Source organism: Corapipo altera, unplaced genomic scaffold (genome assembly GCF_003945725.1).
Source record: "Corapipo altera isolate COAL_440 unplaced genomic scaffold, ASM394572v1 181b, whole genome shotgun sequence".
NCBI lineage: Eukaryota > Metazoa > Chordata > Aves > Passeriformes > Pipridae > Corapipo > Corapipo altera.
In genome coordinates this window covers 1,949,613-1,974,285 of record NW_020884963.1, presented here as the reverse complement: position 1 = coordinate 1,974,285, position 24,673 = coordinate 1,949,613, and the positions used below count along the sequence as shown (strand labels likewise).

The 24,673-nt window shown below is 46.4% G+C and overlaps 1 protein-coding gene across 1 annotated transcript in view; it reads left to right on the top strand.

The window, feature by feature from the left end:
• MYBBP1A (MYB binding protein 1a) overlaps positions 1 to 24,673 on the top strand; it is a 56,534-nt gene that overhangs the window by 11,541 nt on the left and 20,320 nt on the right. Inside the window, exons 15-23 of the mRNA XM_027664405.1 lie at positions 320 to 471; positions 1,135 to 1,224; positions 1,888 to 2,016; positions 2,730 to 2,894; positions 3,919 to 4,076; positions 4,896 to 5,030; positions 6,243 to 6,348; positions 8,619 to 8,750; positions 10,592 to 10,660. Of these exons, the coding sequence (XP_027520206.1) occupies positions 320 to 471; positions 1,135 to 1,224; positions 1,888 to 2,016; positions 2,730 to 2,894; positions 3,919 to 4,076; positions 4,896 to 5,030; positions 6,243 to 6,348; positions 8,619 to 8,750; positions 10,592 to 10,660 (1,136 nt within the window). The remainder of the gene's footprint in view (positions 1 to 319; positions 472 to 1,134; positions 1,225 to 1,887; positions 2,017 to 2,729; positions 2,895 to 3,918; positions 4,077 to 4,895; positions 5,031 to 6,242; positions 6,349 to 8,618; positions 8,751 to 10,591; positions 10,661 to 24,673) is intronic.

Sequence of the window (24,673 nt, the reverse complement as noted above, 5' to 3'; positions counted from 1 at the left end):
TTTCATTGGAAACACTATATATTTTGCTGACTAGCTGCTGATTGCTTTAATGTGACTAAAAAGGTGTCACATGACTTGCAGAACTACTAATCTACATAAGGGTTTAACAAATAGTAGCTTTTGTTGCTTTGCAGTGGCCAGAAGACCATTTCAACCATGTTTCTCCCTCTGGTTTGTAGTCTTCTGGTCTGTGTTGCTGAGTGGGTACTTTGAAGAGTCAGCTAGAAGAACAATCTTTTTTTCCTTGGTGAATTTTTCTGTACTTTCTTTTTGATGTGCCAGAGCCTCTTCCTGTCATTGTTTGTTTGTTCCTGTGCAGACAACTCGGAGCCAGGATGGGTTGAGGTGATGGTGGAAATCCTTCTCTCCCTCCTTGCCCAGCCCAGCCTACTCTTACGGCGGATTTCCAAGGGTGTGTTTGTGTGGATTTGCCCAAATCTGACCAAGAGGGGCTTGCAACTGATCCTGGATGTAAGTGAGGCACTAATACTATTTGTCTTGTTCCTAACAGATGTACAAGCATGTCTCTGTTTTGGGATTAAATTAAAGTCTACTTGATTGAAAATGTCTGACAGCGTTTGCTACTGAATTTGAAATTACCTTAGAGACAGTTTTTGGGTTTTCTTTGTTCAGTTGTGGGTTTTTTATGGGAGCCTGAGATCTGTGCTCTTTGGTGGTTTTAGGCTGAAGAAATTCCTGGGTCAGTTTATATAACTAGATTTTATATGTGAGTATAAATGGTAACAACCTTTTTCGAGGAAGGTTAATCTTAGAGGTGCTAAAAATAAGTGACACTAAAAGTCTGAATTGGTCATATCACTGAGTAAGGTGGGGTCTTCTGGGAGAGTAATATGTGGGTTGCAAAGAGGGGCTGTCAGGTACTTTATGTGATATTAACCTAATACTTCATTTGTAACAAACCAAGATGTGCAATGTCACCAGCCCTCTTCAGTTTTCTCCACCTTTTTTTGTAACTTATAGAAAGAACTTGGCATATTAACAAACAGAAAGTTAATGCCCTTATGTGCTGTTTCATTACTCAGCTGGTTTACTGTGCTGAAATCTCTGTCTGTTGCACACAAGAAAGGTGTCAAAACAAAACACTGAAAACGAACAAGTCCCTTTCTTTTGTAGGTTTTTGACCCAAACCAAGAGGAAAATGAAGAAAGTGCCGTCGTCGTGATGGAAGAATCAAACAAAAAGACCAAATTAGTGAAGGACACGGTAATTTTTGTACCATTGCCAGTGACAAATACTCTTTAGATCTTCACTGTTTAAAAATCATACCTGATCCGTGGTGATAGACTTAATTGCATTTCTCTGTCTGAGGAAAAAGGCTGTTGCTCTGTTGAAGTTTGTTTTAAGGGTGCAGCACATGGATGGCTTGTTGGAAGTGCACGTTTGAGTCTCTTGGGCTGCTGGTCTAGGTGTGGCTGGTTGAATAGATGCTTTCAGAGAAGAACTGGCTTTCTCCTGGAATCAGCACAGGCCTCTCCTTTTTGCAGCCACAGGCTGAATCGTGGCTGTGATGCACAGCCAGCTGAATTCCAGGTCTCATGTTTTAAGAACCACGGAGATTCCAGCCACAAAGCATTACAGGCATTAGCAGAGAGGAGAGAGTCAGATGGGGCTGTTACCTCAGATGTTCCTTGGAAGCTTCTCTTTGATACTTACTTAATATGACAGAGAAGTCTGTATTATGTTCTGCTTTTAGCTCTTGTGAAGACCTGTTATCCGATATCTGAGCTGTCTTTACTTGGATCTAAGGGCTGGAAGAAAGGCAGGGGGTAGGGGAGGCTCGAAGTTTTATTTGTGAACAGTGACACACTGAGAATGGAGTAGGGCTTGAGGAATGGTGGGGTCAGGAGATGAACTTCTCATCCTCAGGACGAGGAAGGGAGCGAGGACTCCTCGGATGAAGAAGACACTGACAGTGGAGATGAGGAGGAGAACGAAGAAGTCGATGATGATTTTCGCAGTCAGCTGATGAATGTTCTGCAAGCAGGGAATGCACTGGTATGTTTTCACTGCCTACCTTGGTACAGATACCAGGAGGCTTGGGATGGTGAAAGATGATCTAATAACCCACATCCTGGCTGAACTCGTGCAGTGACAGCCCTGGCAGCCATCTCTGTATGGCACTTGAAGCAGGAGGTCAAGACCTTTAAGTGAGCTGTGGGAACAAGTCACTTGTTCTTTTATTTATTGTTAAAATGTCCTGAGCACTTTAGCTTGTCTAGTCTAGCCTGACACAGCTTGTGCTCCTGCCTGTAATAAATGAGATTGATGTGAGCTGAAGCACTAAGATACTGTTCGTGATGACTGCATTGGCTGGCCTGTGTGAAGGAGTGATCCCAGAAGGCCACTCTGGAGGCTTCTTGAAGCAGCAGTAGAGTTTGGTTTAGTGATTCTGATAAAGGCTGCAGACATACCAACATAGGAACCTCTTTACTGAAGAAGCAACAGCACAGGGTCTCAGGGTCAAAACCTCAGCCTCTTCCCTCTCCTGAATCCTTCAGTCTACCTGTTAGTGCTGTGCAGCCAGGGCTACCTGATCAGAAATACAAGCAGGATTTCTCATGGGCCTGAGAATCTGTGTTCCCTTTGTTGTTCTGGGTTTAGAGGTATTTACATCCCTCCTTGAGTCTGGTCTTGGCTGTGCTTTTCTCTCTACTGTCTTTTTGAAGTACACGAGTTGACGTGTTGTTTTTGTATTCTAAAAACCAAAGGGTGGAGATGGGAGTGATGAAGAGCTGGATGATGAGGCTATGATGGCTCTTGACAAGAACATCTCAGCCCTTTTTGCAGAGCAGCAGAAACGGATCCAGGCAAAGAAGGATGAGAAAGACAAGATCAGGAAAGAGAAGATCCTACGGAGAGATTTCAAGACTAAGGTGGGAGAGATGTGTTTGATGTGAAGACCTCTGGCTTAGTAGCACCTAAGTTGAAGCCTACAGGGTGCCATGAGCTACCTGACACTGAACAGCTTGGTCATTTATGTATGTCATGAGCTCCTGGAGGCTGGGACTGGATTGTTCTGGCTTGGTACAGCACCTGGCACAACACTATTGTGGTCAGTGACTGGGGTTTCACAGGCCTTCTTCAAAAAAAAAAAAACAGTGCTGTGCTTTCAAAAAGTGGACCATGGTTGCCATTTGCTGATCTGAAATGCTTCAGTTTGTTAGATCCTTCCCCACCCCTCCCCAGTGGTGTCTGTTGGTTTTTGTAAACTGGACAGGCTTGATTGTTCCTTAGTGTGACTTGCATGAAATTCCTCGGGTAATTTTGCAATATAAGCTTTTTTTTTTGCTTGTTTTGTCGGTAAAATCAGGGGGATTGTGATGAACCCCCTTGGTTGGTTTTGACTGTAATGCTGAGTTCAGGCCACCTGGTGTCAGCATAGACCACCTGGGATATTCCAGCATCCAGGGACAGCTCCAGCTGCTCCCAGACAGAAGTGTCTGGAGTCAGGTCAACCAAGGTGAAAGCTGAACAGTGGAGTGAGCCAGTGGCTTTACTGCATTTCCATGGATGCTGTTGTGTAAAAGGGCTGATTTTATGCAATGCACTTTGTTGGAGTCAAGAGGAGCTTGGAGTTGGTGCTAACAGAGACCTGTGCCAGGTTATAGTGACTGCAGGTCTGGCCAGGTGACAGTGATTCTCATAACTGCTCTTTCTAGGTGGTGTCACTGCACAAAATAGAGCTGCAACCAGCAGACAACCTTTAATCTTTGCTTGCAAATTTTTAATTTTCAGTTTCTCGTGCTCTAACAGGACAAATGATAGCAGAAGGTGTACAAATCTCAGGTGCAAATTGCTTTCTTCAGCCCATGCCAGTCTGAAGGAGGTGCTCTGGGTAGATCCATCTTGTTTCCCTGCCTACATTGGTTCTCATGCCAGTAACTCTTGTGTTTGCAGGTGCTGGATCTGATTGATGTGTTCCTGATGAAGCAAGCAGAGAACCCCTTGGTGTTTGATGTCATTGAGCCCCTGCTTCAGTTGATTGAACAGTGCATGAGCTCAGGCTCTGACAAGCAGGAGGTTGACTTCCTCCGGAAAACAGCCAGTATCTTCAAGTGAGTGTCCTTAGACTTCCAGATAACACACAATGGCTTTTCATCAACAGCACTGGTGTTGGGTGAACCCCAGGAGTTGGTCTTTCTAACAGTGAAGGCAGTTGCTGAGTTTATAGGTCGTGTAGGATTAGATTATCAGCACCACACATACACACAATGCTTAGTCATAACCTGCAGGAAAGGAATTAAGATCTGGGGTTTCTAGGCTGAGGGACTTCAAGTGTCAGAGCTGTCAAACCAGGTGGAAACCTCGAGAACAAACACTGGTACTGCAGGCACAGTGCCACGTCACTGAATATCTCCACAGGCCTCTGACCTCTGAATCAGACCATGAAACAACTCCCAAGGCTTAAGGAGTGGCTGAAGCAAAACTCCCCACATGTTTTTATTGAGACAGAGTGGAAATTCTCTGTTCACAGCCAGAAGTGAGGGATGATACCAGGCTAAACAGACAGTAATGCCTGATGTGTGTCATGAGTCTGTGCACCACTCCCTGACAACCTCACTGCTGCTCTAAAGCATTTTTAGTGCTGCTCTCTCCCCCCAGTTGAGAAACAGTTGTGAAGTAACAAGGTTTGAGGCACCCCCTTTGTGGGAGCTCTGAAGGAGAGTCAACTGTGGTGCCTAAATAGGTGCTTGAAGGTGAAGAGTAAATGTCCTCATCCTTCTTGCCACAGCAATGTGCTGCTCCCAGCTTACTGTTGTTGATGCTATCACTCCCTACGTGTTGGGTTTGTTTGATAAGGTGATGAGGGTTCCTGATCAGGTGTTCCCAGAGCTCTCTCTGTAGGTGATGGGTTTGTTTGTGGTGCCCTGCAGGAACTCGCTGTGCCGCAATAAGCAGTACTGCAAGAGAGTGGACACCCTGCAGGAACACGTGCACACCTTAGTGCAGAGGCTGGTGAAGAAAGCCTGCAAGCACACTGACTCTGCAGTGGCTCTCTATTACTTCAGGTGAGTGTCCTCCAGGAGCATCTCTGCTGGTGCTGTGAGCAGGTGTGATGTTGCATGTTAAAGAAGGTCTGAGAAGCGAGAGAATCCCTGAAGGCTTGGTGCCAGTATCTGTGTCTTACATGAGGACTGGTCAGTCCTGCCAGGCTGAAACATTTTCAAACATGTCTGTTTTTTGGTGATCATGCTACATGGGCTCTGTAATACAGAAATGGTCTGGTACAGCTTTGCTGGTGGTGCTGGGAAGCGCTTCTTTGAGGCTTCCTCTGGGAGTAATGCAGTGTGTGCCTTCAGTGGGGGATGAGTGTAATTTCTAGGCAACCTGTGATGATCATTCTGTGAATACAGTGTTTACTGTCTCCATGATAGCACAATGAGGACATTAATGATTATGAATCCTGACTGTACATATCAGTGTTCTCTCCTTTGTTGCCGAATACAGGAAAATGAAGATAAGCCAGATGTGTATTTGTTAGGAAATATGGGTGATCTTGCTGTTCTTTGGTGCAAATTGGAGTGCTATTTACAGGCTCTCTCGTGCCATGCAGGCAGTTTCAGGAGGACTTTCATACTCAGCCTGGGATTTCTCAACTCAGCTGTGTGTGCAGTGGGTACCGTGTTGCATGGTCAACCCAGTGCCATGGGGCAGTGTTGGCTCTCAGCACACCTGCCTTGTGGCTGTGCAGGAACCACGGTACTTCTGGCAACACAGGGGTGTCTGTGTGTGCTGCATGGCTCCCTGACAGCTTCCCAGCAGTGGCAGTCCTGGGTGGAGCTGTGCCCAGTTCATTCATTTTCCAAAAGCAGCAGTGTCTCCCTGGTCTCCCAGTTGATGTGCCCCAGTTCTCCAGCACACAGCAGCCTGGGCTGAGAGGCTGCACTGCAGCACTGGCTGAGATGTGCAGGCTCCAAAATCCTGGGTGAATGCAGGAGTCCTCAAATGCCAGTCAAAAGCATGAGCTTGAGGAAACCAGGCTGATAGTGAGGATGTCTGACTGTGGGTGATGGCTAATGAAACATGCAGCCTCCTAAGATTTATTTGTCTGTACGTCTGGCAAAAGTGGGTTAGACTGAGGGAAGGGGCTCTCTCAGACTCTATAACCCTCTTTCTTGAAGAATAAGCTGCCTGCACCGCTTGGCCTCTGCCCTCAGGTGGCTTTGCAGTGATGCTGTGGCACTGTGGTAACTGGTATGTTCTCCCCTTTTCTCTTTTAGTGCCTCATTATACCTGCTCAAAGTGTTGAAAGGAAACATGTCATCAGCTGTTCCTCCCCCTCAGCCAGAGAAGCAGAGCAACAGCAGAGCAAAGCAGGAGTGTCAGGTAGGCCATGAGGCTGCTCCTGAGGATGTGTTTTTTGCCAGTAAAGTTGCATGACCTGATTTTGTTGAGTGGGCCTTGCTTGTTCAGTGTTCTGGTCCTGCTGCCTGCAGGTACCTGTCTACATGATTTCCATAAAGCTGAGTTTCCTTATCCCCTTCTGGCCCTCACCCTCCTGCCTTCAGTGCCTGCTTGCCCATAGCCACCAGGGCTGCTGATGCCCAGTGGATCCAGGTTAATGGCTGAAGAAGCCTGATGTGTATTTGTGCTGCTCTCCTCCCTGATTTGCTGTTTTTTCTATTAACCTCTTGGCAGTCACTCTTTTTGTCCAGAGGAGCAGAGAGGCACAGGACAGTGGTGGATGAGAGTGAACTCCTGTCTCCCTGAGGTTTGGGCTGAGTTATATCTGGGTGAAGAGTGTGTGGAGCAGCCCTGATTCAGTGGTAGTTGTTTGCAAGGAGACTCTTCCTCTAGTTGTGGCCATTACTTGGGGAGCCTTAATGCCTGGCCCCCTTTCACCTGTTGTCTCTGCTGCATTTCACAGGGCTCAGAGCATACTGACCCTTTATACTGTGCAGCCCACTGCAGTCACCTCCACTGGAAACCCAGCAAAGTAGTGTTTCACCAGCTGACCTGATACTTGCCTCTGAACCTCTCAAATTGAGTGCAGGAATTAATGCCTTAATCCTGTTGACATCTTGTGGGGGAGAAAAATAAACAGGGCTACCTCATGCCAGGGGAGGGCCTGGAAATCACACACACTGAGGTATTATTGGAGGCTGAAAAGACAGCCAGTGTTTCTAGGGCTTAGTGAGAGGCTGAGAGTGTTAATCCAAGCAGCTCTTGTGCTGTGCTGGGCCTTTCTGGAAACAAAGTGGGAGATCTGTGGGGGATGTAAACAACATACTTGATGTTGAGGCTGGAGTGAGACGTGCTCCACAGCATCCTTGTGTAGCTTCACAGGGAAGGCTCTTATTCCTGTGGGAGGAGAACTGTGGTCCTGTCTGGGCAAGGACAGAGCCAGCAGCTGATGTCTGAGGGAAATGACAGTTCAGTTTGTGTGATGTTGCTGGTGCTGACATTGTGTTGAGGCCAGGAAGGTTTTGCAGTGAGGAAACCAGAGACAAAGGTGTGGTGTGTTTCTAGTGAGCTGTGGTTTGTGAGCATAATTTGGAGCTTTTCAGTGATCAGGAAAGTGGAACTAGAGCAGAGCTTAGGGTGCACTGGCCCAATTTATGGAAAAACTGGCCAAATTTATGGAAAAATTGTAGAAGAATTTTTTTGTGGTAAACATATGCATGGCAGGAGGAATCAGTTTTTTCCCCTACAGATGTGTCTGTCAAACAAATGCTAAGTAGACACACTCAGTTAGGAAACTGTGGTCACATGCTTCAAGATCCATCCTGTTCCACTTTAGCCTGTATTCAGCTGCAGTAGCACTGGGAGTTTGCCCTGACAATGGGACACCACATTAACTTGCCTTGGGGCCATGGAAAAATTCCTTGGGCACAGGTTCACAAAAGGCCCTTCCACTGTTGTGAAAATCACAGCTTTGGGAAGATCTTTCTTCCCAAAGAGCTGTAGCTTCCCTGGCAATATGAGGTCAGGAACGCTGGAATGTGATGCTCCACACTCGGGTCTCTGTTCACTCCTGTGTTTGTTTAGATCCACGTGGCCTGTGCAGGTCTTGGCTGTTTGCTGTGTTTGGGATCCTTGTTACCACCAGAGGGAGATATTGGAGCATGGACAGTGTCCTGGCATTGCTGGATCCCTGATCACACCTAGGGCTTGTCTGCTGAGTCCCTGGGAGTCCTGGACATAGCTCCAAGTGTGTGGAGATCTAGACACCCACATACACTAATATCTACAGGTCCCAATAGCTCCCCAGCTGAGAACACCGTGTGCATGGCCCAGCCCAGCTGCTACAGGATGGTCTGGGAGTGCTCTGTGAACCTCCTGTGTTAGACATGCCCAGCACAAACCTAGAGCACAGCCCCCACACTACCTGCACTGTGTGTAGTCTTACTAGAAAGCTGTGCTGCCCTTCACTGACACAGTCATACTGCTGGTGGTGCTTGGGAGAGCATGTCTGGGGCCCACTTGGTTGTTCCTCCGTGGTTCTGTGTCGTGTCTCGTAGGCCTCTGTGATATAAACTACTCAAGAACAGTTGTCGGAAAAATCTCTGTGCACTGATAAAAATGAATTTCTTCGTTGCTAGTGTTTCATCCTTGTGTTTCACTGGGAATGTTTTTGTTGTGGTTTTTCCCCGTAGCTGTTGAACCCAGGCTGTTTGGATGTGAAGAGGGTGGCTGTTACCTACCGCCAGGCACTGACCCAGTTCCTGAGCAAACGGAACAGTCCCCTCACGTGCTCCATGTTCCATGATCTCTTCAAACGCTTCCCAGTAAGTCTTGCTGACTTGTGTGCTGACTGTCTTCTGCTGGCTGTGCTTGTAATTCTGGGGGAAGTAGGGAGAGAAGCTTCTCTACTTTATAGTGGGCTTTTAAACTGCTATGAGGCTTTAGTGGATCTTCACCTGCTCAGACTCTTAAAACTGTGTGTTTTAACAGCAGCACTGCAGAAGGCCAGGATCTCATTTATGGTTTGGACTGGGATTCTACATGGAGAATGCAAGTGAACAGAAAGCTGCTCTTTAAAGCATAGCATAAGAAGCTCTAATTTTTTACCAATATTCAAGACAACGTGGATGAACAAATTTTGCACAAAGGCAAAATGGGCCAACTTGTACAGCCAGTGTAGCTCCTGTCCAGCTCTGCTCTGTCTGCATGCTCAGTTTCTCAGTTTTCTTCCAAGAAGGCTGAGGAGTGTAGAGACTAATTGGAATCTAATCTGCAAGCTGGGTGTTCAGACAGTGTCAGCGTCTGAAACGTTTGAAGTATTTCCTGCAAACTTGACCCATGCCCAGGGCTGGTCTCCACTATGAGGACAGCCAGTTTTTAAGAAACAGGCCTTGGGCCTGAATGTCCTACAGTCCTTCAGGGATTTTTAGGTCAGAGTGAGCCAGAGGCAGTTGCCAGAAGCCCTTTCTCAAAACCTTTTAGGATTGATGTCTGACCTAGGTGGGAGGAGATGTAGGTTTGTGTAACTGAGGGAAGATGCTTTCAGACTCTGAGGGAATCCATCCAGGACAGAATTCTTCTGCTTACTGGGTTTCTTAGGACACCAGCCCACAATGCCACCCATGTAAGTTTGTGAAATGGGGGAAGAGCAGGGTTGGGTGCTGCCCACGTGGACAGCAAGCTTAAGATCCCATGTGACTGTTCCTTGAAGAAATGTCTTAAAATCACTACATCCACACGTCTTTGAAATACCGCCAGAGATGGTGACTCAGCCACTTCCCTGGGGAGTCTGTTCCAATGCCTGACAACCCTTTCAGTGAAGCAATGTCCCCAATATCCAGCCCAAAGTCCCTGGCACAACTTGAACCCGTTTCTTCTTGTCCTGTCCCTTATTCCCTGGGAGCAGAGCCCGACCCCCCCTGGCTCCACCCTCCTGTCAAGGAGTTGGAGGGAGGGAGAAAGTCCCCCCTGAGCCTCTTTTTCTCCAGGCTGAGCCCCCCCAGCTCCCTCAGCTCCTCCTCAGACTTGTGCTCCAGACCCTTCCCCAGCTCTGTTCCCTTCTCTGGACACACTCCAGCACCAGAATGTCTTTCTTGTCATGAGGGGCCCAAACCCGACCCCAGGATTCAAGATGTGGCCTCAGCAGTGATTACAGGAAGATGATTACTGCTCTTGTCCTATCATAAAGGAACAACTTAGGGATAGGTAACCTGTCTCCAGGGAGGCTTTCCTCCTGACACAGTTGTTTCTGGCCACTGTAGCGGGTGGTTTTAGGTGTTTACCAGACACTGAGGTTCTCTAGTCTAACTTGGCATCTTCTCCTTTACCTGGGACTGTGCACAAAGTGAACTGACACTGCATAAAGTGTCAGGCAGATGCAGACTTTAGTCATCACCAGGCAGAACACAGGAGGTGAAATACTCACCTCATTTTATCAAGTGAAGACTTTTGCTGCTGATTTTTGTTGTGATCAAGATTTCTCTCAGGGCTGGTGTGAGCAAAGCTGTTAAATTTTCTAATAAGCTGTTGCTGATCTCTGGACATTTCTCTTTCTCGTGGCATTTTCTTCTTACTCAAGAAGCTGTGTAAAATATAGACTGTTTTGCTTGAAAAACAAACCCGTCTGTCAGCAAACCATTAATAAGAGACTTTGTCTTTGTTACAGATCATGTGTAAGCCATTAGTAGACACCCTTGTCGAGTTTATCACAGCGGCAGCCAGGCAACATCAGCAGGTAAGAATGAAAGTAAACAGACAAAGCTGTATTAAACAGTCAATCAGAGGAGTCACTTCATCATGGCAGCTCAGATGGTTCTTAATATGCTTATTATACGTCCCTAGGGCTGCCCAGTTTTGGAAGTGGCTTCCATGGGGGGAGGAACTTCGGCAAATGCTGCCTTGCTGCTTCAGGTGTGTGACTGAAGTTGTGGAAGTGCCTTATATATTCACAGTCACGGGGGTCCTTTGGTAGCACCTCCTTTCAGAACTGCCTGTCGAGGCCTGATTGTGGTGGGGGTTGACTCCAATTGCTTATTCCTTGATTACTTCCTTCTTGGGAAGATGTTCCTCTGTGTAAATGGAGCGTGTTGTAATCCCTGCCTCTCCGTGCTACCCCGAGGTCAGGTTCTGGAGCCTGGCCTGTGCCTTGCCAGCTGTCCTGCATTTTCTAGGCCATGTGCTGCTGTGTTTAGTTTAAAACCACCTGTACCACAGATCCGATTTTTGATGGTTGATTGCATGTGCCTGACTAACACAAAATTAGTGGAGCCTTATCAATAAAACATTGCAGGGTGAGTGCACAGCTCAGTGTTGCTGGAGCAGGGAATGAGGCCTGTCTGGATTTTCCCTGCAGTGGGGGGGCCTTCTACACAGTTAATAACCAAAACCCCTTTAGGCCAGTAGCACTGTCTCACACTTTCCCACCCCCCAGCTGTACCCTGTGTCTGTCCCCTGCAGGAGTGCATCCTGGATTGATCTTTCTGTTTCATAAATAGCTGTTTTATTGTTTCTGATCATTGGAGGGAATGTGAAGGGGTAGGTATGTGTTTACAGTGAGGCTGCTTTACATTGTCAGTGTAAATTGCATTTTAGACTGTTTTACCCAACAGGAATGGCTTTGATTTAAAGGGGAAAAAAAGAGTGAATTAAGCTATTAATAATTTCAATGGATAGAAATAAGGATGTGTAACACAAATAACAAACAAATTAATTGTAAGGCACATAATTGATCCCATCCTCAAGAGACCAGAACAGCATCCTGAGCAGACAGCTTCATTATGTGGGTATCTTTGCTTCTCCACAGGGAAAAGCATTGTCCTTCTTCCAGGGCTTCCACAGTTATCTGCTCAAGCTTTGTTTGCAGAACCTGTTTATCTGTGGGTGGGAGGAGTAGGGGAGGACGTGTGGTGTGTGTGGGAGCTGGGTACAGAACACGGATATACTGCTGTTCAAACACAGGCAGTGTGGAGGGTGAGCTCTGCAAAGCCTGTGGAGCCTGAAGTTGCAACTCTACATTTCTTGCACACTGCTTCCTTTTCAGGAATTCTGGCTCCTGTTGTCAAATATCTGATTTGACAGGTCTTCAATTAAATTTTCCTACTGATTCTCAATGCAAATGTGCTTTGGTGGTATCCCAAAGGGTAGGGTAGGACTCAGGCTAGGTGGGTGTATGTGGCAAAGTGGTGTGGGTAAAGCAGGGGGATAACTTCTCCCTGGCAGCCTCTGGAGGAATGAGGTGGAGAGACTCAGCTACCAGAAGGGCTGTCCTAACTCAGAGTCCTGAAGACACCAAAGATCTCATGATACCCTGAATTTGGCCAGCCCTGATGGTTGAGGGGCAAGTGGGCTAGTCTCCCATTGTCAGTCCTGAATACTGGCTTCTGGTCATTAAAGTAGCTTAGTCCCAGGGACAGGAGGTTTAATGTCCCTTCTTACAGTCCTGTTATTGGTGCTGATCGTTCTGGCTGTGCCTGCTGCATCTGCATGGACAGCTGATCCCACTGTGATCCTGACTTGGCTCTGCAGATCCCTTTGGCAGGGTGTCCTCGGGGCCGTGCCGGGTGGGGAGAGCCGTGCTCTGCACGGGGAGGTGGAGGCTCAGCTCTGGGCAGGTGCCTCCTGTTGGCCTGGTTATGAACCCTGGGGCTGCTGGCCAGTGTCCCAGCCAGCCTGGGGGAGAAGGAGATGCACCTTCAGGTTGTTTAGGTAGTTAGGAGCAAAAAGAAAAGTGGTTCATGAAGAAGATGTAAGGGGGGTGTTCCTTCCTCCTCACCCCATATACCTGGGGGTTTGTGGGAGCAGCATGGAGGCAGGGGGTCTTGGTCTTGTCTTCTCTCAGCCAGACTGGTCCCTAAGCTTTTAGGGCCTTTAAGGCAAGACCCTGTGGCAACTGGCATACCTGCCCAGCTTCTACTTCAGGGGGCTGTGCTCTTGCTGGGGCCTCTAGTATAAAGTCAAACTTGATCACTGAGAGATCACCCTGGACAGCTTGGCTGAGGTGATTTGCAGAGTACAGTGTACAGCGAGGCCTGGACCTGCCTGGGCTCTTGTTAAGAAGTAGCAAACCTGAACTGTATGTGCAATGTTGTTCCTGTGCCCTCTGTTGTTGGCTGCTGCAGGTCTGTCAAACTCAGTTTCTGGGCAGTTGTAACTGAGAGAGGCTCCTCTGGAAATGCAGGAGCTGTTCAGATGCTGCTCAGCTGGCACTGGCTTGGAGAGAAGCAGTCTGGCCTCTCCAGCCCCAGCCATTTGTCCTGGCCCTGGGGACCTCACTGTCTGCCTGCTGCCCAGGTGTTGGTGCATTTACGTCACAAAATGGTCACAAGGATGATTTGGCTGAAAACTTAACCTTCCTCTTTCACACACACTTATTCCCCTCCCTTTTGCTGTGTTAAAGTTAACTTTAATCAATTCACTGGTCTTGCTCAGGGCACAGGGATAGTCAGTTCAGGGCAGGAGTGGCTGGGTGAAAGCTGTGATTTATTTCTTCAGAGGCAGTGCTCATTAACGTGAAATTGTGGCTTCTGTGAAGTCAGTGTGAAAATATTGGAAAGCAGAGGCTGCCTGTGGACTCTTGGCTGTCGCTGTTGACTTTGGCAACTGGGTCCTGCACTGCTGCAGCCTTTCTGTGCATCCTGTCTCCCTCAGCTGCTCACCTCTAGAACCTGGAGAACATCAAACCCTCAGCAGCAGCGCTGTGCCTGTAAAGACAGAGGTGTTTGTAGCTATTGGATGGGTGTTGCACGTTTTTCTGGGAGGTGCATTTCTTTGGCCTGGGTGATTGCTGCAGAGAAGGGTATTTTGGGGATATCCAAAGGGTGTATCTTGATGCAGAACTTTGAAAAAAGGAAGCTTTAGCATAAAAACTTTACACAGTGTGACTGACATGGTCAGCCCTTTTCCTCTGCCACTGTTCCTACATGCCTAAAGCAGCTGGGAGGTTGTTCAGCTCCATGTTGAAGTTAATTTGTGAGATAAAACGAACAGCACTTTGAGGGGTGAGAGCTCTTAAGGCAGTTTTAAGTGTGGCTCCCAGTGTTTGGGTTGGTAGGTTTTCTTAGCACTAAGCTCAACCTGTATAACAAGTTTTAAACTGGAAAGGTGAATTTGTAATGGTCTTCCTGAGACCGAACTGGAGACTGAAGCTTGTGCACATGGCCAAGTTCTGCTCCTCTGATGTTACTCCTGGAGCTCAGATACCTGCAGGAGACAGTAATACAGCAGTTTTCCTGGAAAAGGAAAGAAGTGGAGAGATTGATGTCATTTGTGAGTGGGGGAACCGAGGCAAGGAGTGCTTGACCAGGGAAGGGGGGTTGTCATCCCACACTGAATTCTTTTAGGACCCATTTAAACCTATATATCAGAAGATACAAGGTGAGGATCTGTGTGACAATGGACCTGCAAAACCACCCTGTTTCAGGTAGCTCATGCACCTGAGCTGGACTTCTCACTTCTTGTGAGACCACACTGACTGCAGGACTCCATGAATCATATTCTGCCACTTCAGATGCCCTGTGACCCTGGCAGCTCTGAATGCCCAGTGTTACCTGTTGGCTGGCCTGGTTTCAAACTCTGCATTTTTTTGAAGTGTGGAGCTCAAGTCCCAGACATACCTCTGTGTAAGTTAAAATGCTTCAGGGTTTAAAAAAATGAACATACTAATGTTTGGATGTCATTCATTTATTGAACTGAGAAACCTGGTGGGGTTTGTGGCGATCTAGGTTTTGGTTTTGGTTTTTTTTTTTAATTTGGTTTGTGGGTTTTTTTTTTCTTTTGTTTTGTTTTTTTTTTCTACAGTAGCTGTCAGGATCTTTTTCTCAAACTCTTTTTGATCCTTGCCTTTCCATATGTATAAGTTAAACCACACTTAAACTTATACAAACTCAGACTTATAACTTAAAGCTGCACTGTCTTCTCAGAGTCTGGCCTGCCTCCTGACTGCCTTGTGTCCTTGCACTGTTGTCTACTTAAAAAGAAGTGACTAGAAACTATTTGAAATCACTTGATTGTAAGCAGCTGCTGTGAAGCTTTTCAAGAGGACCTTTAGTGTGGGGGAAGTGCTACAAGTTAAAGTAAAAAAAAAAAAGAAAGAAGGTGGTAAAGAATGACAGTTTTGCGCAATCTAATCCAGGATGTGGTTCTGTGGACTGAGGTCCTGAGAATCTGACCTTGTCCTTGCTGTAATGGCCAGCAGGAATGTCTTCAGTGGTAGGAAAATGGGGCCAGTGCACACATCACAACCTTTTGGTACATACAGGCAGATCTGAGAGCTTTCTCTTACCAGCAAGGTGCTCACACCTGAGTGTAGCTGACATTTCTGGAATGCAGCACCCACACACATTCCTGCACACACAGAGGTGCTTGGAGTGGCTCAGGTACCAAGGACAGCTGGGGATGAGAGTCCTCAGAGATGAGACTGGTGTGGGAAAATGACAAGTCATCACAAATGGAACCTGTGTTATCCCTTTGGGTTGTCCTGCTGCTAATGAGCTGTGATAAGTGTCTGGCACAGATGATCCCATTGGCAGTGCAAAACCTTGCAATTAGCCAGCAGAACGTGTGTGCTGCTCACAGGTGGGGGAGGCTTGTGCTGTTTCCTTGACAAAGGATGTTGCTGTCAGCCACATCTTCCACAAGCACTAAACACATTCTCTCAAATTCTATTTGGAAAAAAAAATCTGTGTGAACTTGTCCTCACTACCTCCTTTCTTAATTCAATTCATTCTTAGTACTGGAATTGTTTTTCAGGAGTCCTTGACCTTCAAATTACTTCCCTGTGCCTTGTTTCAGTGGGTGCAGCATTGCTTTTTTCAATATGCACAAAAGCTTGGTTTTTTGGTTTGTGCTGATGGAGCATAAACCAGGGATCAAGATGTGTTTAATTTAATGATTATTGTGTGACTCAGCTACATACCAGAACCCTCCTGAGCCTTAGGTGAGGAATGTCTTCCTGGTTTGTTTTTAGCTGTATCAGTCTGATGAGCAGAGCTACAGTGACATCTAATTCTGTAATTGTGCAGTCCTGGGCTGTCCCTCTGGTGCTGTTGCAGCACAAATGCCTGCACTGGTAGTTGTGGTGAGGTTCTGTCTGCAGTGCCCCCCCATTCTCATACATGAGGACTGGATGAGTCCATGAACTCATGCTCCTACCCTAAAAACTCCCTCTGCAGGTCTGAGGATCAGGTGAAGAGGGAAAATGTGGGGCTGGTTGCACTGCAGTACCCAGCTCACAGCTGATGCAGGCAAGGGCATATCCACCTGCCAGCTCCAAACTGGAAACAGGCTGAAGCACAGCCTCTCTGGAAGCCTGGCCTGGAACAACCGTGCTGTTCCCTGAGAAGTCCAGCTTTTGTTGGCCAGTGGTATTGGAACCAGTTTGGAAAGGAGGACTGGTAAATGAAACACCACTGCTACCAGGAGTAAGGTGTTGTCCCCATCTCGCTTGTGGCAGACACTTAAACCTCTTCTACTGAAACTTTTTCCTAGGATTTACCAAATGATTTGATATCTGTCCCTTGTTCTTTTCTTTTGGGAAAGGCACTGGCAATGTACACATCAACACAATTGCTAAGAGCCTGTGCAATTACTTTTGCACTGTGGTCACACACATCAGTTTGAATATATTCCTGTCTTCTTATTTACATTCAAAGCTATATTGATTGAGGATGTTGCAGTAGCTGGGAGCATAATGAGGCTGTATTTGTCCATCAAGTGAGTTTATTTTCTGTGATTTGGCTGGAACTCTGCAGAGCTGATGTAAGTGCAGAGCTGTCATGAAACGAATAAAAGTCGTTTTACTTAGTGTGGAGATGAGAATGGGCACTGAGACAGAGTTCAAAATGTCATCTTATGTCATATAGATTCATTAGTATTTCAGAATGTGTTTTTATAAAGCTGTCTGTGACAAGGAACCCTTTAAGATCTATCTAATAGAGAGTGTATTTTAGGTAAGTTGCTAATTAATCTTGGTGCTTTGGCAGTCTCCCCAAAGGGATCAAACATATATAGACATAATTTTACAGAACTGAAACAGGTCTGTGCCAGAGCTGCCATCACCACAAGAGTAAAATATGACCCCAGAGTCCTGCCAGAGAGGTCTTGGCTGGTTGACAGTTATCCTTCTGAACAGTTTATGTTCTGTGTAAATATCTAAGTTAAAAAGTAATTAAACTTTAATACAGCAAGAGCAGTAAAGGCACTGCAAAGCCTCAGAAGCCAGCACCCCTCTGTGTGTGTGTTTGGGAGTATTTCACCTCATGCTGGGATAGATGAATGGATCCCTACGTTCATGCTCCGTGCCCTGCCTGCGTGCTCACGGACAGCTCCCAGCAGGTGGTAGAGGAAGAACTTGTTGTGGAACATTTTGCATAAGCTGTTACTAATAATGAAGCAAAATAAACCTCCCCAGATAAGAACCAGCCCCATTTCAGCTCCTTTGCATCAGGAATGACCCCCAGGCAGCTGGTGGTAGTGGAGCAACATGCCATGAGTGAAAGGCACCGTTCCTTTGGAGAATCCTCCATCCCTCGGCAGAGGTGGGACACCCTGTGCCTGTGTCCCCCACAGAGTCTCCCTGGGGAGGGCTCATCCCAGGGTCCAGTTTTGCTGAGCAGACCTTCAGAGGGTGAGTTGTGCACAGGCAGTGAGGTCTTCCCACACAGTGCAGTGCTGGAGCAGCTGCTGCCTGCAGACTTCACCTTTCCATCTTCCTCGGTTCAGAATGCGCCCTCTCCTCCAGGAAGAGAAATCATCTGCAGCTGGAAAATCTGTGCCAAAGTGACATGCCTTGGCTCCAGTCAGTGTCCTGTTCCTGTTTGTGTTTTGTGTAAGGTTATGGTCAAGGAGAGCCCCTGTTTTGCAAGGTGAGGCTGAACTATGGGTGGGCTCTCGAGCATTTTTGAGCTATTTCATCACAAGCCAGCAAAGCCCTGTGACATGAACTAGCTGTGGGTATGTAAACTGTCCCTCTGAAGTCGAAGGGGAAGCAGCTGAATGTTAAAGTGCTTTGCTGGGTCAGGGCCAGGTTGCTCTACATTTTTGTGCAGAGATTTTTCATTCCTTTTAGGATGGTTGTGGATTTGGAATATTGCATCCTAACCTTTCATTTTTGAGAGTGTCTCTTGCGTTGGGATTGCTCAAAGAATCCATTTTCCTTTGCTGAGCTGGAGGACATTGACAGCATCTACAAATAGTCCCTGATGGTCTTTGGAAAGGTGTCTGATGCCACAGCAAAACGTGTCTCCCTGATGAACTGCTGTCTAAGCTCTGTTTCTCTCACTTGTGTGAGATGATGGAAAATTTAAAAAGGTCTGTTTAAATTTTTCAGGTCCTTCTGAACTGCATTTAATTGAAAACCCCATGGCATGAGTTTTCCCTTGTATTTGCACTGAGAACTTTGTGTGCTCGTGGTGTGTTTCACTTGAACATGGGACCCCTGTCACTGAGCCTGCAGGGTCTCTTGGGAGCATTGTGCACGTTGTGAGGTGTTTGCTTGTTTAATTTTTCCTTCCTATAGTTTTTTTTTTTTGTATTGGTGCTTTTTAATGGCCTCTGTGTCTTTTACCAAGAATGTCTAGCAGACAAATGCCTACATTGCCCACAAACAAATCCATAGTGATACCAGGCATTAATTGACTGGCACAGAGACACTGCCCTGTTATCAGTCCCAGTCTTTATATTCCACCATACTCAGTGCAGCACAGACAGAACATGAAAAAGCTCCTGCTTGCCTCTTTATTCTGATGCTGGAGATCTGTGTTTGCTCTGCTCACTCCTGATTCTGTTGATAATCATGTAGCAAATCCTCAGTAGTGGAGGAAATATTCTAGGCTGTTGCTGGGAAGAAATAAGAAAATTAAAAGGTCACATACACTTTAGTTCTTACTGTCGACACAGCTGCTGGCAGGAGCTGCCCAAGGAGGGAACTGCTCAGGAGCATTAACAGCCCTGCATGTTGGGTGGACTTGCTGAGTTAGATCTACACCAGATTGCAGTGATTTTCCAAGTCTGAGTGATTTCCTGGCCTACTAAATTAAACTTGCCATCTGACACATGGGGAGCTGATAGTTTTTAAGGAGAGAGTTGATAATTTTTAAAAAGAGAGTGAACCACCCAAGTGTGTTGTGCTCAGCCTGCCAAATACAGCCCCTCCACAGTTGGAGGAGTAGATGTTTGTGTAGAGCAAACGGAGACAAGGTCGTTGCCATGTATTTAATAACAGCAAAGCAAAACCAGAGGGGAAGAGGTGGCTGTGGTGTGATGACACTGGTGACTGTCTCGGTCATGGGGACTTGAGTTATGTTCGTGTTACAAAACATGACAAAACCATCAGGATTGAATCCCACTGAAGTTTTGGGGGGTGATTTCTGCTGTGTTTACAGGGGGCTGTCGGATCTGGGTGTGGGAACACAAGCAGGTGTGTTGGAAGGGTGTTTTGTTGGTGAGTGCAGAAGGATTAGGGCTTCTGCAGCGTGAAATGAAAGGTCACCCTGGGCTCTTCTCACTGACGAGGGTGTTCTCGAGGGTTCGTGTAGGAGGTGGTAGGTCCATTTTTGTTGTAGTTTGGGGGTGTGGGAGGAGTGGGGTTGGGCTGCTTCTCTTTCTGCTTTCCCTTGGTGTGTAGGAAGAGGCCACTTTGCAAGAGTTAAAGCACAAGAAAGGAGTTTGGGTTCCTCTGCAGGATTTCTCAGCGACCTCCAAGCAGAGCAGGGTCTCCAGCCCCATCCCTCTCCCCAAGGGCACTGTGCACTCTCTTCTTGTGGTTCTTCTCTCGGTGGATTCCGCAAAATGAAAAGAGGTCCAAAAAAATGAATCTTCAAAGTTCAACCCAGTACAATTTCCAGCTTTTTTTTTTTTTTTTTGCTTAACAGTGCTTTTTATTTCAATATTCCAAGCTAACAAAATTACTGACGTGTGAGTACTCTTTTTTTTTTTTTTTTTTTTTTGCTGCTTGAAAGCTAAACTTCAATGGTTGGCGTTTGAGTGAATTGGAATTCTAATTTCTCATTATCTGCTGATAAATGTTCTCAGAAGATGAAAACCTTTGTCCTTGCAACATCAAGCCTGGTCTAGTGAATCGGGGGCAGCAGCTAAAAGCACACAGTGTCTAGGCAACATGGGCTCTTTTGGAACGTGTACTGCTCTTAAATCTCCTAAATTATTAAATTTGACTTCAGCAAAGTCTCCTTAAATAGGCTGCATTATGCTGTAGCTGCCTTCTGAATTGCCTCAAGAAAATCCTATTGCAAGTCTCTCCTGAGTTGAGGAAAATGGGCTTTGTTGTGCAGAGGAGACATCTGGCTTGGAAAGTGTTCGGAGGAGCAGCTGCGTGAGGAAACTGGAGGGGATGGTGCTGGTTTTGGTCTTACCATTGTGTGTGAGTAACTTGAGGTGTCAGTGGAGCCTCTTGGTGATTGATAATATAAGTGTGTTACATAAAAACTGACAAAGTGAAAGCCTTGGAGATAGGTTAGTTTGGGTTGTTTATTTTTTCCAAGAGGAAAGCCAGGGTTGAGAGACATGAGAGTCCTGGACGATTTCCCCAGAGGTTTCTTGGTACTTGGTCAGGATTCTTTGAGCCTCAGCTGCTGGGATGTCCTGTGAGAGTCTTTGCTTTGATTTCTTAACAAAAGAACATTTTTTGCTCTGACATTTACGGTGAGGAGCTTGTAAAAGCAAAGTAGAAATCTCCAAAACTAACAGGGTCATATTAAGAAACCAAATTATCTTAGATAATTTTTTTTTTTTTTAAATTGTGGCTGCCTTCTTAGCTTGGGAGAGAAGTGTATTTGGGAGAGAAAAGGGAAATGGGCATAGTTGTGATTATTATTTTTTAATGTGAGAAGCAAGAGGCTTGGGTACATAGCACAGAATCCAGTGCTGTTCTTTACTCCCCTGGTCTCCATGCCCCGTGGTACCAGGATTTCCCAGCAATGTTTCAATCCTGTAGTTGGGCATTACAGAAAGAGCAAGAAAACATCAGAGCTCATGGTTGCTAATCTGTGTTCTGCTGCTGATTTATCTTGTGTCCTCATGGCTCACTTAATTATGGCATCCTTTCATTTTTCAAGAATTTAGGATAATAAGATATTGACTTGGTTGTTTGTTTGGTTTTTTTTTTGGAGAGAAACATTAAGACTGATTGGCCTTTCTGATATGGTAAGTGGTTACCCCAGGGAGCAATGAATCTCTGTGTTGACCAAAGCAGCAGACCAATATATGGATTGTGCTGGATGGATTGCTGTGTCCCAAGGGTCTGCCTGTTGGCCTCTGGTGGAAGAAGAGCACAAGGTTTTCCCCAACCCTGAGTGCTCACCAGCTGTATCTTTGTTATATGCAAATAAAATACTCAGAGCTGGTGTCCAACACCATCAGCCAGGCCTGGCCCAGGGGTCCAGTGTGTTGTTTTATATGTTCATTGTTTTGACTGCCCACATGTCCTGCAGACCCTTCCTCTGAGGCAGAAATCCTGCCAGTGAAGCCCAGTGTTTAATGTGCAGGTATCCTCTGGAAATCTGCACTGTCAGATCTCCTCCCTGTGTGCACTGACTCATCTCTACTGCCTTTAAAATCCAGCAGCGTCTTATTTCTGTCACTACTTCTTGTTAAATTGTGGTGACCATAGGAGGGAGCTTTGATTATTAATTTTTAAATGATTATTTACTGATTTGTTTCTCCCCTCCTTTCCCACCTGAAGGAAGCAGCTTTACGTGTGCACACTTGTATTGGGCACAAATGTCCTGTTGCAGTGAGCAGACTCTCCCAAATGGGCTCCTCTGGTTAGGCAAGTACAAGATGAGGCTTTTGCTCTGACAAAAACATCTTCCAGAGCACTGTTTGATGTGAAACCAAGCATGGAAAGAAATCCACTTCTCAACAGCAGTGGAGAGAACATGATTTGCAGAGTCCCTGGTTAAACAAAGCCTTGATGGTTTAGGGCATGAAGTGTAAGTGCTGTATATATGGTCTGCAGGCAGGCTGACTGCTGGTCCTGGGATTTCTGCTGCCTCAAGTATGTTTAAAACCCATCCTGGTGTGACTCTGTCAGTGAAATCAATGAGTATTTTTACCTCTGGGGTCAAGACTGACACAACTTGTGCAGGTGCATCTGCATTATATAAAGGTAGTTTCTATCAGGTGTAGCTCATTCCACGTTTTCAGCCAGGTTGAGCAGTGGTGGTTTAAGTGCTCGTGTCTTGAAGTAGCTGTTTTTGGGTTGTGGAAGAGGATGTGTCAGTGTAGCTAATGGGATAAACCTCCTGTGGTATGGACAAGTCCTTGGCTGCTGCAGAATGAACTGAACAGCCTGTCTGATCAGTCAACAGCTGCTCCTCAGAGCCTTGGGAATAGCAGTGGAATTGTATAGATTGCTTTAACTTCTCCTTGCTGCTGCCTGGAGCAGGACATCTGAGCCACGGGTGAAGGGGTTTATCAAGGATAATGAAAATTAAGAGGAGAGGGGGGTCAGCAGGAGGGGTAGGAAGGTGGAGGTTTCTTCAGTCAGTTTTGTCTGAGGTGCTGTTTTCCAGGGAGCTTTGTTCTTTTTCAGAAGCAAAGCAGCAAAACCTGGAATTCAAATTAGAGTATCCAAAGTGGAGACCAAGATCCATGCATTTGGGTTTTCCTCTGCTTGCTGGCATTTTAGCAACAGATTTCCACCAACGCCAAGGCCATGGCTCTTGAGCCTCTCTCATGGAGGTGAGAGATCCAGTTCACCTGCTACAAAGCAGGTGAGCAGGTGATTGCTATTCCATTTTTTCCATTGCTGAGGTAGTGGCTGGGAATTTGGCCCACACTGGGAATTACTGGGACTACCTTCCAGCAGCTTAAGAGGACAAACAACCCCTTGTGTTTGCAAACTACTGTTCACCTTGTTTAGAAACCAGCCAGAGGGGCATGTTGGCTGTTTCAGAGGTCTAGAAATAAAAGTTAACATAAAAAAACCATAAACCCACCAGGGTTCATTGATAATTTCTGCCCTTGGGGAGGCCTAAACAGATCATCTGCACAATGATGATTGAAGGAGCAGAATGTGTCTCGTGTGACAATTATTTTCAGTGTGCTAATATGCAAGCTGTTGTGAGTGGTTTAAAGGTTCCTGCATGGAAAGTATCCTGCCAGAACTGTGGAAATATGCTTTTTTTATTGGGAAGGAAGAACCAGGTACAGGCAGCTTTGCCTGAAGCTGGGGAGCAGTGCAGGTTGGCTTGTTCTAAACCACATTGCAAGAGCCTGATGACGTAGGATGTTTGGTGGGAGTACACTGAGGGAGATTGCTTTGCTCGTCCAAGGTTGTAAAATGTGATTTAGGTGTCACTTCAATGCTTTACATGTTGTAATTAACCAGCCTTGCAAAATTTTTCTCATCCATTTGTCGCAGGAACTTAATTTAAGCTGTAAAACATCATTTGTTTTCATCACTTTTTGGCAAGGAGAGTTTTATTCCTGGGCTCGTAAATCTCCTGTTTGGGTGGTTTTTTGGCAAGGCCAGACTGAGGGAGGGCGAGGAGAAACCTGCTTTCTGGCCCAGAACGTGATGTTTGGGGCACAGGGAGGGTGTGGGAGCAGGGGGTGGTGGATGGTGGGTGGGGGGTTCTGTTCAGTGTTTACTTCTCCTGCATTTTTGTGCCTTCTCTGTTCCTGGGAGCAGGAGGGCAGACCTGGAAACTGGCACCTGACAGTCTGACAGCTTCTGTCCTTCCCAAATTGTATCCTGCTTGTGTTCTGCCTGCCTCAGACAGCAATATCACACCTTGTCAGGGATGGCTGAGGGAACATCTTGAAAAAGCCATTTGATTAGTCTGAGGACACTGGGTTGTAGCAGGAATTACTGAATTCAGCTCCTGAGTCAGGTGATCATACAGAAGACATTTTCATGCTCTTCCTGGGCAGTGTGGGCTCTCTCTGACTGTGCTTTCAGGCACCAGGAGTCTGTCTGGAGACTGGCAATGTCTCTGGGCAGGCAGGACAGAGGAGGCAGCCAGGAACAGGGTGCAGGAAAGGCACTTTCCAGGTCCCTTATCAGAGGGGTAACAGTGTAAAATTGGGGTAAAACTTGATATCTGATTTATGATGCTGCCTTGGAGCACTGGCAGCACATTTTTAACCCAAGAAATAGTCATGAAGATGCTCAGGTGTCCCGACATGGACAGGTCTGCATAGTCAGATCTGCCAGCCATGTTCTCCCAACAGCCCTACTTATCCCAGAAGGCACAAGCACTTTCCACTCTGAAACCTTTTAAAACACCTGCTAAATGACAGTCTTGGCTCCACTGCTCATGTGCACCTAGTTTCAGTGATGGTGAGGAAGTTAAAAATTAATTTTTGTTCTCAAAAATAGCTTTCTTAAGCCATAGCCAGGGCTTTGCCTTATCCTCCCTCCCCCTTCAATTTGAAATATATATGGAATGTGTGTGTGTGTGTGTGTGCATGTGCCATGTGTGAAATACTGCAGTTACAGCTTGGGGATTGAGGAAAACTGATTTGCCAAATGTTTCTTAATCACCTCAGGTTTTCACTTTTTCTATCTAAAGCCTTTAAATAAGCTGTATATGTTTTAAGCAGATAGTTGGTGTTTGATCCTTGTTCAATGAGTATACATGTTAAGGATCTTGAAGGATAATTTCTTGTTTGTCCTTGAATTTAGAAAGAATCCTGGTTTGCCCCCCTTCTCACCTCCCTCTGAGGAGGAGGCCATGGAGATACTCCCAGGGCTGGAGCCCCTCTGCTCTGGAGCCAGGTTGGGAGAGCT